We start from the raw sequence: 14,748 nt of genomic DNA, 5'->3' as shown, positions 1-14,748 counted from the left end.
GTGGTATATAAGTCTATTGCTATTGTTAAGCACCTTAATCATGGTCACGTGGCTGCAGGGCCACTACAACAGTCATAAAACATGGGACCGGTAGGCACTATTTTCAGCACCATCCTAGTGTCAACTCGTAAAGCATTCCTGGCCTGCTCTCAGAGTTGCCATAGGCAGGAAGCGGGGTAGAACTGATGGAGCAGCTCGGTTGCTGTGACCAGAAGTACATTCCACACATAACTTTCTCCAGATTGTATCCCAGGTTACCAGAGCCAGCCGCAGAGGCGTGTTTTCTACAGCCCGCTAAAGTGCTCCGTTGGAGAATGTGATTTATGACACACCCTGGGAGGAGGGGGGGCGGAAACAGGGTCATAGGCAGGCAGTAAATTACGTGAGGCAGTGCCGCCTGCACTTGGGAAAGTGCGGACATGTTGCTCCTAATAAATAATTGGATTTCTTTTTAAACCCTAACCCTGACACTTAGCTTTCGCTAAACGAATGGTTATAATGCGAGGACTACCTGTATATCTGGAAATATTTCACAGGCCGCTCTTTTCGGAACAAAAACCAGGTGCACATTTAGATACTTAGAAGAACTTAGAAACTTGGAAATTTGCAGACTGATCCGCCCAGCATCTTAAATGAGGAAGTAAAACTAAAAGTCCCCAAATTTCTATTCGCCCCCTTATTTTTTTGTATCTCAGTCACCTCACATTTGATCTTTTCGTTTCCTACGAGATGTTTTTCTTTAATATAATTTTTATTTTCTTTTTTTAAGTCATTCCCCAACCTTCCCACCCCCTCACTTTAAATACACAACAGAAAGACAATTTTTTTTCCCCCAAGTCTAGGGGTGAGATGAAGGAGAGTTGAGAATGGGGTGACGGATCAGCTGTTTTTCCGTTCAGCTTTCCTTACTCCCCGCTAGTTTGTTTGGTATCTGTGTAAGGGTGGTGGGTTTTAATTTTTGAGTCTCCTTCTTTAACCCACACGTTTACCATCTTCATCCAGTTCTCAAAATTCACGTCCATCTTTTGTCAGCTGGAAGGGAGTAGAAAATACGCCGTGATCGGAGGGAATGAAAAGATCGCCCCCTTCCAAAATAAGTGTTACAAAGGCAGGAAAGAACGTGGAGGGTTAATTTTTTTTACTCCTTCATCTTATGTCTTTTTAAAACAAAACAAAAAAATTATTTCCAGTTTGCTTTTTATGACTTTTTTGTTGTTGGTGGTGGTGGATGTTCTCTTTCTCTCTCTCTCTCTCTCTCTTTTTTTTTTTTTTGGTTATTGTATAGAAGTTTTTTTTAAGAGCTTTGGATTCCTAAAGAGGGTTTTTGTGTATTTTTTTTCTTTTTTCATTTTTTGCAAGGTTTTTGTCAGCACACGGCACCTGGGACGGCAACTGCGTGTTTGACGAGAGTCAGTCAGTTGTTCAGTGTTCTTTCTCTCTCTCTCATTTTTTTTTTTTTATTTTAAATTATTTTCTTTTAAAGCCATCGGAGTTAGGTTTTTCGCGTCATTTCCCCGCGCTGAGACAGAACTCACGTCTATCAAGAGGAAAAAGACAGTTGAGGTTGTTGGGTTTTATTTGGTTCCCAAGGGCAGGAAAAGACCCAGCTGGGGGGGTGGGAAAAAGAAAGAGGAGAGAGACGAGAGAAAATAAAATAAAATAAAATTACGGGAAAGAGAAAACTCTCACCCTGTTTGGTTGCTGATCAAATCCATCAACAGTTCAGGAAGTTGTCCATCCGTCCTTGATGGTTTTAATATACAAAAATGGGCAGCGCATGCTTTTTTTTGAGGGTTGGTGGTGGTTGGCGTGGGGAGACTGAATTTCTCACTTCCCCTGTCTTAAACTGCATGTCCTCGAGTTTATCTTTTATTTTTATTTTTTTTTTCTTGTCCATTCTTTCTTTGCTTTTTCATTTTTGGCCTTTTTTTTTTTTTCAGTCGGTAACACAGTAAAAAGAGCGGAAGGTTAAGTGTTAAGAGAAGAAGGGGTGGAGGATGCGAGGTGTGTAAGTATGTGTGTGTGTGTGTGTGTGAGAGAGAGAGAGGAGACTTGTGAGTGTAGGATGGACGTCAAGATTGGCCAGAAACTGTCTTCAACGGGGTGGGTGGAAGAGGTCAGATAGATGGTAGCGCAGGTGGGTTGAAGGAAGGTTTGGAGCCACCTGCAGCTGGGGGAACAGGAGTTATGGGACACGTGGGTGAAGAACTTTGGTACCCCAATATGAAGAGGGGGTGACATAGTTTTGATATTATAAAGGAGTGGGGGGGGGGGCAACTTCTCAGCATCATCAAAAGACATTAAAATTTTAGGAGGCATCTTCTTGAGATGTTCCTGGCAGGTAGGAAGGTGGTTGAAGATGCAGAGGGGACCTGTCAGTAGTACAGGAGGCGGAAGACTCAGGAGTACAGAAATAGTTGGGTAGGGATTCTGGAAGAGGTCATGAGCTGCCAATCTCGTTGGATCTGGCCACAGGATCTCGTGATCCGGGAGAGGGGCGGGGGGCGGGGGGCGGGGCAAGGTAGGGCATTAACCATCAATGGGTTCTTAGGGAGATGCCTGAATGGGAGGAAGGGCAGAACCGCTCAGTGTGAAGAAAAGCTAGGAGAACGTCTGCAACAGCCAGTGTTGAGTTGGGTACCCTCTTAGAGAAGATCAAACTTGGTAAGGACCACCAAGGCTTCCACCAATGGACGGGTTGCCGTTTGGCTCGGCCTCTGGTTATTCTGTGGAAGCAGGATAAAAACTGGGGTGGGGACTTGGGCCCTTTGAAGTCAGCTGGCTGGCAGTGAGAAATGGGGGGAACCTGGGTCTGAAATGGACCTTGAAGGAGGACTGTTGGGTGGAAGCAGAGGGGTGGCCCTTGTGGGCGTCCACCCACCCACAGGTCTGTTCGCTAGTCAATCTCTCTCCATTGATGGCAGTACAGCATCCATCTCTATAAAGCTAGTAGTGTCGTAGAGGTAGCGTTACTTTTTGGATTGGAGTCCGAGTGAGGTAATTTGGATTCCTCTTTGGCAAACACCGATGCGGTTGCTGTGGTGGAGCTGGCCTTACGCCGGTGAGCGCTGGAGCGCAGGTGGGCTCCCAGTGCCTCCCGGCCACTCACGAGCACCTCGCAAGCCAGGCAGTGGTAGGTGCACACGGGCACGCGCAGTGGAGGCGGCGGTGCCTGGCGCCCGAAGTAGCAGAGTGCGGCTTGATGGGCGACGGCTGGCCCCTCGCTCTCGAAGGCGGCCTTGCACTGGCGACAAAGGTACTGATGGGTCACGTCGACTGTAGAGATGCCGGGGGCCTCGGACACCTCAACGGGGGGCTCAGGTGTGGGTGTTGGGAGCAAAGGGGTGGGCAGCAGCCCCATAAGTGTCTGAGGTATGACGGGGTTCATGGGGAACAGCCCCTTCTTCATGCCGTAGAGCTGCTGAAAATAAGCCCCGGGCAGTTGCGCTCCGAAAAGAGAGGGGGCGGCTGCTGCTGCAGTAGCCGCTGCTGGCAACGGGAAGGGCAGGAACTGGCCTCCAAGCAGGGTCGGCACCGCAGCCTTCAACGTCTTGAGGTTCTTCAGCGTGGCAGTGGAGGACAAGGAGGATTCCTGGGCTGGATTTGAATTCGGTTCAGCCTGACTGTCACTGGGAGAGGTCTCGGGAGCAGGAGCAGGCTCAGTTAAGGGGCCAACCTGGCCAGATTCTGGTGGCAGATGCTGAGGTAAGGAGAGGCCTGGCTGGGAGGTGGCCAAAGGGGAGCTCAGGATCCCCGCGGAGGAAGCAGCCGTGCCTGTTCGGGTGGGAGAAAAAAAGAGAAATGAATCGAGGGGGGCTTCTGTCTCTTTGGGAAAGTGTATCCTTGCCAAACGCCTTCACCCTTTTCCCCCGGATCGAAATTGCAGAACCATTTTCCTGCCCTCCTCCAACCTTACCACGGTCTCCTCTGAAACGGGAGTCCAGGTGCAGCCTCGGTGCCGAAACGGAGAGGAGAGAATGGGAAATTCCTCGGTTCTCTGCATATCCTCCCCCCTCACAAAAAAAGAGCGAGGAGGTAAAGGAAGGAAGGAAGGTATGAAAATGAGGAGTCAGGAACCACAGAAGAAACTAGGAAGTAAGAATGCAGTTGACCAACCTTCCAGGTCAAACATGGACCTGAATTTAGAATGGATTTGGGAAATATCGGAGGACACTGTGGAACATCAGTGGTGTTCCTGGAAAAATCAAAGGGGGCATGTTCCTACGGCAGGGAGAAGGTTATACAGTAAGCGTACAGTACAGTACGTTGTACTGCAAAGCAGCCCATCGTGCAACTCAACCCCGAGGCTCCACAACTATCCCTGGATGGCCACCGTTCTATAATCCCGCTCACCTGGCACAAAAGGGGGCTTGGTCCCAAGAGAAGATGGCATGGCTGTAGGAGTCACCGGCACTCCCAGCCTGGTTGGGGAGGGTGCTCCTTTGTCCGACACCAGCTCGTAGCACTTGCTCTCGCTCTTGAGCTGGGATCTGATGGCCTCCTTTAGCCGAGCTAGGTGGCCGCGAGAAAAGAGGTGCCCACGGCAAGAGACGTAGAAATCGTACTTGACTTCACAGTAGCGGCATTCAGATTGAGCCTGAGCAGCGGAGGGGGCCTCATCACCGCCACTGGTCCCGCCGGAGGCAGCCTTGGCCTTTTTCTCTTTCGCCCGTGCATTCTGAAACCACACCTGAATCACTCTTTTGGGGAGTCCTATCTCCTCCCCAGCACCTCGCACTCCTGCATGGTCGGAGTACGGTAGACCTCATAACATGCCTTCATGATCTTCAGCTGGACGCTGGACATCTGGGTACGATACCGTCTCTGCCCCAGAGAATCATGATACTCTCCGCAACCTCCATCCATCATTCGATTCCTCTGGCCGCCAGAGAAGTCCAGGTCAGCCGAGGAGGAAGAGGAGGAAGAATCACTCAGCTCTCCTCCAGACAAGCTTCGGTCTTCGTGCTCCTTAGATAATTCTTCTTCGGTCATTTCTTCCTGGATTTGTGGTTCCATGACAACATCTGGCTTAGTTAGAAGAGGTTGGAGGTTAATCACAGAGAGGTTGGGTGTGAAGGATCCACCATAATGAACAGGGGTGTCCCGTGGTGGAGGGTTGAACTTTGGGAAAGTGTTAAGTTGTGCTGGTGGGGGCTTACTGGTTGGGGTGGTAGCACTGGTATTACACCGAAACTGGCCCTTTCGCTCACGGGCTCTTGTATTCTGGAACCACACCTGGACAACTCTCTTTTTCAGCCCAACTTCTTCGGAGATGCAGTCGAGCATTTTCCGGGTGGGGTTTGAGTCTTGCATGTACCAGCGGTAGAGAATCTCCAGTTGCTCGGGCAAAATGGTGGTACGCAGACGCTTGTCTCTGGGGGGTTCGTTATCTGCCCCGGCAACACTGGCTGTTTCACTTCCAGTGGGAGACAAGGTCCCATCTTCGTGTTTTCGCTTCTGTGCACGGGAAGGATCCGGTTGGACCAGGCGGTCGCCAAATGCTAAGGAAGTCATGTCAATGGGAGGTTGGGGACCTGCCGAAGCCAAAGGAGGACCAGCTGCTGGCAGATGACTAATGCGGTGGATATTGAGGAGGTCGCTGCTTGAGAATACAGCGGTGCACTGATCACAGGGATGGTTCTTGGAGATATCTGGGGGTACAGAGGTGGTGGGCTGCTCTTCTTCCACGGGTTTGTCTCCAGCACCATCCGTCTTCACATCCACACCAGGTCTCAAGATTTCTCGTTTCTCGTCCCCTTCCTCTTCCTCCTCCTGCTCCTCCTCCTCAGGCCCTTCATTCTCTTCCTCATCTCCTTCCACTTCATCCAGTTGATCATTGTAACACTTCTTTAGGTGGCGCACCAGCTCAAAGATGCAGCGGAAGGCCATCCGGCATTTTTTACAAGATGGCTGCACTGCGGCATTTCCGCTATTGCCCATGCTCGCTTCATTCCCGCCACTCTTTCGGGCTTTCTGGCGTGCGTTTTGGAACCAGACCACGATGACCCGGTTGGGCAGCCCCAAAAGGGCAGACAGACGCTCCACCTCGCCATCTTTGGGATAAGCGCTCGATTCAAAGAAGGACTGCAGAGCCTGAGATTGGAACTCGGTGAATTTGGTACGAGAGAAACGTCGGGTTGAAGGGAAACCCCCGCGGGGAAGATCCGGGACTCCCAACGATGCGCTCTTGCCTTCCTCTTCCTCCCCTCGAAACCAGAGAGACTTCAGACATTCGGGAGGTACACAGGAAGTCTCATTTTCTGGTGGGGGCACGACCACTGGCAAGGGTTGCATCAAAAATGGAGGACAGAGAGAGGGAATCTCCAGCGGCATGGATGATTGCGTCACAGTGATGGTGGTGTTCTCCATGACGGCGGTGGTGACGGTTGAAACTGCTGCCGCCGGAGTAGTGGTGACCACAGTTGTCTCAATTGGGAGCGCAGGCGGCGGCGGAGGATACATACTGTCGTAACTTTTCCGGAACTGTGCAGCGTAGCGATTGAGCGCCTCAAAGGGCAGGAACCGCCTGTGCACATGCTCCTCGTGGGTTTTCAGGATGAGCATGTTGGAGAACTGTTTCCCACAAGTGCCGCATTGCAGCTTGCCCACGGGGGGGCGCAGGGGCACAGTAGGTGGCACGGTGGCAGCTTGTTTACCCTCGTTGTACTGGATCACTAATTCAAAGCCGAAATTCTCCAGGAGGGCTTTGGCCGCTGTGCGAGAAACCTCACTCCCTGCTTGACTTCCCTCTACTTCTTCGCCTTCGGTCTCTTCGGCTGCCTCTGCCTTGGAGCTACTCGCGGTGGCTGTGGGGGCCACTTCTTCTTTGGGGGGCAGAGTTGGAAGCAGAATAGGCGATGGGGTGGGAAGGGTCAGGGTTGGTGTGGCTAAAGCCAACTTGGGGGCCACCTTCAGATCATGTAAGTAAAAAGGGAGCAGTAGCTGTTGCTGTTGTTGTTGAAGTTTCAGAAGGGACTCCGGCACCAGAGGAAAGGGGGGCAGCAGTGGTGGGGTGAAAAGGGGTGTAGGGAAGCGGGATAGTTCTGCCGTGGGCGGAGTGAGAAATGGGAGGGTGGGCACCTGAACACAGCTGGGGGTCTCGCTTTCCAGACAGGTCTCGTTGGAGGGCTCCAGTTCAGTGGGGGACACGTCTGCCTTGCCCGCAGCTTCCATCTTGGCCACGCGGGAGCGAGTCTGGTGCAACACGGAGCGCATGTGGATCTCCAAGGTGGAACTCTGGTTGTAAGAGACCCGGCAAGTGGTACACTTGTAAGGTTTGTCCGAAGAGGGCTGGAGAGCCCCGGAGGTGCCGGGTTCCCCCCGAGAGGACACGGACGGGTCAGCCGAGGCCTTTTTCATCTTGTGGAGGTGGGAAACCGAATTATAATGCACCAGCAGGATGTTCTTCTGGGTGAAGGACTCTTTGCAAACGGTGCACTTATAGGGACGGGCAGGATCCAAGAATTTGTCCAAGGCGAAATTAGTGGCCTTGCGGTAGGACAGTGGGTGCCGGGAATCCGGATTAAGCAGGACGGGTGGAGAGGCCTCGGGGGGTTCCACGAGGACAGATGCTGGTGGCTGCTGCTCTTCGGGGGCAACGTTTGGATGCAAAGGCTCGTCCTCTTCCGGCTCTTGAGGAGTGACAGCCGGAGGGAGGGGAGGAGGAGGAGGAGGAGTGGGGGGAGAGTCAGGAAGTGGCTTTTCCAGCTGCTCCTTAGGAGGTGGGGAGGCGGTGACAGAAGGTGGAGGCATTTCGGGGGAAAGTACCGGTGGTGAGGAGGCTTTCTCCTCTATGGCTGGTGCTGTTGAAAGGAGAAGGAAGAGAGGAAAGAGTTACAGGACTGTCAATATCCCTACAGAATTTCGGCTAGTGGTGAAGGCAGAAGGCTAGAAACCGGGACACTGGGAGTTCTAGTTCCGTCTGAGGAATGAAAGCCAGCTGGGTGGCTTCAGGCCAATCAGCAGGGGACATTGAGTTGTAGTTACACCTCAGGCATAAAAGTGGCTGGGTGACTTTGGGCTAATCATTAGGAGACTGGGAGTTCTAGTTCTGTCTGAGGCATGAAAACCAGCTGGGTGATTTTGGGTCAATCACCAAGGGACATTGAGTTCTAGTCCTGCCTCAGGCATAAAAATGGCTGGGTGACTTTGGGCTAATCATTAGGAGACTGGGAGTTCTAGTTCTGTCTGAGGCATGAAAACCAGCTGGGTGATTTTGGGTCAATCACCAAGGGACATTGAGTTCTAGTCCTGCCTCAGGCATTAAAATGGCTGGGTGACTTTGGGCTAATCATTAGGAGACTGGGAGTTCTAGTTCTGTCTGAGGCATGAAAACCAGCTGGGTGATTTTGGGTCAATCACCAAGGGACATTGAGTTCTAGTCCTGCCTCAGGCATAAAAGTGGCTGGGTGACTTTGGGCCAATCACCAGGGGACAGTGAGTTCTAGTCCCACCTTAGACATGAAAGCCAGCTGGGTGACTGCACCGATCACCAGGAGACAGTGAGTTCTAGTCCCGCCTTAGGCATGGGTGAATTTGAGCCAATCACCAGGAGACATTGAATTGTAGTTACAGGCATAAAAAGCGGCTGGGTGACTTTTTGTTCAATAGAACAGAACAAGTTGAAGAGAATAGAATTAATAAATCATTTACCAATAAAGGGGCTTGGTGCATCCGGTCCGGCCGCTTGCTCTACGCCGAGAATCCCACCTGGTTTGGGTGGGTCAGGCGGGAGAGGGACGCCAGAAACAACCTTGGTGGCAAAGGTCATTTCAACCGTAGTGGCCTGAAGCGAAAACGGAGACAAAACAGAATTAAAAGGCAGTAAAACGTTCCCCATTAAGGCAGTCTGCCTGTCTCATGCCCCGCCACCCCATCCCTTAGCCCCAAATTCCCTCAGATCCCGTAAGACGGGCACCCATTCCACAGACTGAGCTTCTCCCCACCCTCGCCCCACGGTTCAGCGGCAGAGAAATTTCCAGGAGCTGCTGGGGGGTTCGCAGGGGTTCACGGGAGAGCCCCTAAGATTCTGTGCAGTTCGGAGAACCCCCAAAATCCCACTCCTGGCTGGCCCCGCCCATCACCCCGCCCCTCCCAGGGGTCCCCACTTTGGATGCAGGTAAGTGCAGGCCGCACACAGAGGCTCGGGGAGGGTGAAAAATGGGGCTCCCAGGAGTTCGGGAAGGCCGGAAATGGGCCCCGGGGAGGCTGTTTTCGCCCTCTCGGAGGGCCTGAGGAAAACCGTTGGAGCCTGAGGCGGGCAAAAACAGCCCCCCACACACACCATGTTGCAAAAGCTGACTAGGCCACGCCCACCATGGCCACGCCCACCCTGCAACCGGGCAGAGAACCCTTTGCTACAATTTTCGAAGCCCACCCCTGGAAATTTCCCCGACGGATTGAAGGGGTGGGTGGGAGCGGTTAAGGTGTCCCCCTCCTCCCGGGGAGGGGCCCCGTGGCCCTTGCACCCACCACCACCAGCAGCTTCTCCACGCATTCGGGCACCACGTTGTGGACGTGGCTGAGATGGAAGTGGAGGTTGGCCCGGCCGACCAGCTGCTCCTGGCACAGCGGGCAGTGAAACTTGGGCTGCACGGCATGTTGGGAGATGGTGTGTGCCCGCACGGCTTCGGCCGATTGGTCGACGTAGTTGCAGTAGGGGCAGCAGAAGACCTGGGGTGGCAGGAGGAGATAGTGGAAGAATTAAAAAGGGGAATCAGAAGGAGTTAAAAATGAGAGAACCAGAACCCCGGAATGGGTTCAAACAGATCAGGACAGCCGCCCCCAAATGCAAGAATGGGGTTCGATTGGCACCTCTTTCCCAAGGTGCATCTGGAAGAGGGGCAAAAAAGTCAAGATGGTGGTGGCAATCAGGTCTGTTTTACGCGCACCAGGCGTGCAACTCGAATGGCTTGCGGAAATCACCATTGTGCAGGGCGGGGGTCAGAAAACTTGGCAACTTGTTGGACTTCAACTCCCAGAATTCCAAAGGAAGGAAGGGAAGAAGGAAGGATGGAAAAGATAGAAGAGGAAGGAAGGAAGGAAAGAGAATAAAAGGGGAAGGAAGGAGAGAAATATAGAAGAGGAAGGAAGGAAGAAAAATTTAGAAGGAAGGAAGGAAAGGAGAGGAAAAAAAGGAATGAAAGGGGGAAGGAAGGAAGGAAGGAAGAAAAAAGAAGAGGAAGGCAGGGAGGAATTGTGGAAGGGAGGAAAAGAGACGAGGAAGGAAGAGAAGAAAAGAGGAAGGAAAGAGAAATATAGAAGGGGAAGAAAGGAAAAAATAGAAGGGGAAGGAACGAGGGAGGGAAAAAGTAGAGAAAAGGTAGAAGAGGAAGGAGGAAAAAAGGAAGGAAGGAGATGAAAGAGAAGAGGAAGGGAGAGGGAGGGAGGAAGTAGAGAAAAGGTAGAAGAGGAAGGAAGGAAGGAGATGAAAGAGAAGAGGAAGGAGGTGGAGGGAGGCAGGGAGGGAGGAAAAGGTAGAAAAGGAAGGAAGGAAAAAGGAAGGAAGGAGATGAAAGAGAAGAAGGGAGAGGGTGGGAGGAAGGAGAGAAAAGGTAGAAGAGGAAGGAAGGAAAAAGGAAGGAAGGAGAGGAAAAAGAGAAGAGGAAGGGAGAGGGAGGAAGTAGAGAAAAGGTAGAAGAGGAAGGAAGGAGATGAAAGAGAAGAGGAAGGAAGGGGAAGGAGGAAAAGGTAGAAAAGGAAGGAATGAAAGAAAAAGACAAAAGGGAGGAAAAAGAGAAGAATATAGAAGAAAGGAAAAGATAGAAGAGGAAAGAAGGAGAGAAAAGAGAAAGGAAGATAGATGCGGAAGGAAGGAGGAAAGAAGAATAGAAGAGGAAGCAAAGAGGGAGGAGGGGAGAAAAGAAGGAAGGACTTCTGGGTTATTCTTAATCCACCACCCAAGGAGCAGGGTTAAATTGGTCTTTTTGCCAAATTCGGAAATCAATTAGACTTCTCTCAAACCCTCACCGAGAGAAGAATGTGAACAAAAGCAGAGAGGAGGGAGGGGGGAATTCCAGCTCCCCACCTCGTTGGGCTTCGTTTAACCCACACGGGGTCCCCCAAAAGAGCAAACGGGGGCCATCAACCCCAGCCCTGCCTGGATCCTACACACACCCTAAGCCCATCCCGGGGGTGGTCTGAGAACCAGAGGGACTTTCCAAAAAAACCCTTTCCCCCGAATGGAGCTCCAATCCGTCATTATCATTTGAAAAAAAGAAAAGAAAAGAAAAAAGGAGGAAGAGAGAGAGAGAAGAGAGAGAGAGAGGGAGGAAGGAGAAGGAAAAAAAAAAAAAAACCCCAGGAATAGGTTGGCAGCCAAAGTGTAGCGGTCCCATTATTAACCTCCCTCCGTTCACACTTGACTGCACACAATTGTCGTTTGTGTGGGTGAATCGTCTCTCTTCGCCTCGCCCCCGACCCGACCCCCGCTCACCGCCCTTCTGCCTCCGCTGACAACGCTAATTAATTTTTGAGTTTTAATTCAGACGTGGCGGGGGTGGGGGGTGGGGGGCAACCTGTGCGTTTGGGGATGGGGGCAGCAGCGGGGGCGGGGGAGGGGGTGATTTAAGACAAGGCAGCCTGAAATTTGGGTGGGAGGCAGGCGTGGGGAGTGGGGGAACCGAAGGGAGGAAGCGGGGGGCTGAGTTCCTATGCTGCTCAGGTGCCTCCAATTCTCGCCCCCCACACACCCTTTCCCTACAAAAATCTAAAAAAACTGGCCCAACTCACCGTAGTGTCCCCCACACTTCCAGCTGCTGCCGCTTCGGTCTCATCGCAAACTGTTAAGGGGAAAAAAATCACATTTGGCCAATAAAGGATAGAGAGAGCGGGAGAGAGAGAGAGAGAGAGAGAGAGAGAGAGAGAGAAATAAATAAATAAATAAACCAAGGACGGAAGGAATAGAGGGAGGGTGGAGGGAAGGAAGGAAGGAAAGATAGAAGAGGAAGGAAGGAAGGAAAAAGGGGGAACAAAGGGAAGAGGGAGAGGGAAGGCCGGGGGAAAAAGGAAGGGAGGGAGGAAATGGGAGTAGGGAGAAGGAAGAGGCAGGGAAGGAGAAATAGAAAGAAGGAAGGAAGGAAGGAAGGAGGGTGGTGGGAAGGAAACGAGGGAGGGAGGAAGGAAATGGGGGAGAGAGAGGAGGAGGGAGGAAAAGGGAAGAAAGGGAAGGGAATAGGGAGGAGGGGAAGGAAGGAAGGAAAAAAAGAAAGGAAAAGAACAAAGGGAAGAGGGAGGGAAGGAAGGAAAGAAAAGGAGGGAGAGAAAGGAGTAGGGGAAAGGAGGAAAAGGAAAAGGAAGGAAAAAAAGGAAAAGGACAAAGGAAAGAGGGAGGGAAGGAAGGAAAGAAAGGGACGGAGGGAGAGAAAGGAGTAGGGAGAAAGGAGGGAAAAGGAAGAAAGGGAAGAGGAAGGAGGGAAAATGGAAGGAAGGAATAGAGAAAGCGGAAGGAAAGAAGGAAGGAAACCAAAGAGGAAAGAACGAAGGAAGAAAAGCTAGAAGAGGAAGGAAGGAAAGGAAGGAAGCAAGGAAAGATAGAAGAGGAAGCAAGGAAGGAAGGAAACAGGAGGGGGAAGAAAGGGAGGGAGGCAGGAGGGAGGAAAGGGGAAGAAAGCGAATAGGAAGGGAGGGAACGAAGGAAGAAAGAAAAAGGAACAAAGGGGAGAGGGAGGAAGTAACGAAAGGGAGGGAGGGAATGGGTTAGGCAAAAGGGAGGAAGGAAGGAAAAAGGAAGAAAGAAAGGGAGTTAGGAAAAAGAAAAAAAGAAAGAAAGAAAGAAGGAAGGAAAGAAAGAAAGAAAGAAAGAAAGAAAGAAAGAAAGAAAGAAAGAAAGAAAGAAAGAAAGAAAGAAAGAAAGAAAGAAAGAAAGAAAGAAAGCCACTGCCTGAAGCTAAAAGAGTGGAAGCTGGAGAGAGATTGGGGCATGTAATTCATTCTCCCTCTCTTCCTCCCTCCCTCTCTCTCTCTCTCACACACACACATACAGCTAGTCCTTGACTTACGACTGAATCCCAAATTCATCTTGCTAAGCGAGACATTGTCAGGTGAATTTTGTCCCATTCTGCAGCCTTTCTTGCCGCCAGCTGTGGAGCAAGTCATTGCCGTGGTTAAGTTAGTCGCACGGTTGTTAAGTGAATCTGGGGAACTATTGACTTTGCCTGCCGGAAGGTCGCAAAAGGGGACGCCATGACCGTCATAAGCACAAGTCCGCTGCCAGGCGTTCGATCAGGAAACCACGGGGACTCCGCGACAGTCTTAAGTGTGAAACGCGGATACAAGTCATTTGTTGTATCTTTGGGCAAAATTCGCAAGGGCCTCACTTAGCAACAGAAATGTTGGGCTCCATTGTGGTCATAAATCGAGCACTATTGGCATTGGGTATGTGGCTTATGTAACTCAAGGAAGTTACTCACCAGATATCCATACTTTATTCTGCTTTTCTTTTTCAGGTGTTAAGCTATCCGGGAGAGATTCTTCCTTCACTGGGAGTGAGGAGAAGGAGACGGGAAAGAAAGGTAAACGGAAAAGGATGAGTTCTCCCAAACAGGAAGTCCTCGCCTTACAGCAGTTCACTTAGCGACCCTTCAGAGTTACAACTGCACTGAAAAAAAGTGATTTACGGCTGTTTTTCACCACTTACGACCATTTTTCACACCTACGACCGTCGCACAGTCCCCTGTGATTGGCATTCGGATGCTTGACTAGTGACTCCTATTTATGACGGTCGTGGCGTCCCCCAGGGTCACGCGACTCCCTTTTGCGACCGTCTTCAGAGCAAAGTCCAGGGGGAAGTGGATTCACTTAACAACAGTGTGATTAACAACTGCAGCGATTCACTCAGCCGTGTTCCTCACTGAACAAGTACAGGGATTCACTGAACAACCGTTACTAATTTCACAACGGCAGGGTTTTGCCTTCACAAACGGGGCAAGGGAAGTTGTCCACGGGGTAAACCTCGTGTAACCGATGTCTCGCTGAGCGACATAAATGCTGGGCCTCTTTGCGGTTGTACGTCTAGGACTGCCTGCAGTGGGTGGTTTTCCAAGGAGGTGGAAGTACCGTCAGGTCCTCCATCTTCCCAACCTGGCAAGATACGCGTTGTAACCTGACCTGCGTTTGCGCCCAACCGTTCTATGTTGACAAACTGACTTTCCCTTCTATGTAAGCTAAGATGTCTCGCGTTTTGTTACATCCAAGGGACCGGAAGACCAGAAACTCAAAAGGATGCCAAAAAAGAGGAGGAAGGAAAAGAGAGAGAGAGAGAGAGAGAGAGAGAGAGAATGGGAATTCCACCCTCCGGGCGGTGAAGAACCTGAATGACGCACAATCCAGGCCTTTATCCTCGTCAGCAACTAATTAAACTCTCAACCCGAGCGGGATCGTTAATATTGAACGGGGCTGGCCTCCCTGGCCGATAGACACGGCCTCGCTGCCATCGGCAACTCAATTAGCGCGGCTTGATACGCCCGCCGCGACGTGAAGACCCCCATTTCTCACTGACACGGGATGCGCGCGCTGTACGGCGCATTGGCAAGAATTTCCTGCATCCCTAAACCCTCCTGGGGTCCCCCCCCATTTCCACTGCAGATGTAACCCGGAGGCACCGCTGTTCTCTCCATCCCATCCCTTGAGGTGGAAGGCCTGGCCGGTTGAGCGACCCGTGGTCGTGAGCTGTTGCCCCGCTTTCAATCATTCATTGCCCCCCCCCGGCACCCCTTCCCCTCTATTATTATTATTTTTTTAATCCCATGC

At 51.4% G+C, this 14,748-nt stretch overlaps 1 protein-coding gene across 1 annotated transcript in view; it reads right to left on the bottom strand.

The window, feature by feature from the left end:
• Positions 1–730: 730 nt before the first annotated feature.
• ZFHX2 (zinc finger homeobox 2) overlaps positions 731–14,748 on the bottom strand; it is a 39,010-nt gene continuing 24,992 nt past the window's right edge. Inside the window, 6 exon segments of the mRNA XM_087917032.1 lie at positions 731–3,774; positions 4,354–4,728; positions 4,731–7,802; positions 8,653–8,785; positions 9,472–9,672; positions 11,731–11,780. Coding sequence (XP_087773158.1) covers positions 2,939–3,774; positions 4,354–4,728; positions 4,731–7,802; positions 8,653–8,785; positions 9,472–9,672; positions 11,731–11,780 — 4,667 coding nt within the window. The 3' untranslated portion in view covers positions 731–2,938.

Source organism: Pseudonaja textilis, chromosome Z (assembly GCF_049901715.1).
Source record: "Pseudonaja textilis isolate UNSWEBS1 chromosome Z, rPseTex1.2, whole genome shotgun sequence".
NCBI lineage: Eukaryota > Metazoa > Chordata > Lepidosauria > Squamata > Elapidae > Pseudonaja > Pseudonaja textilis.
This window is presented reverse-complemented; position numbering and strand designations above follow the sequence as displayed.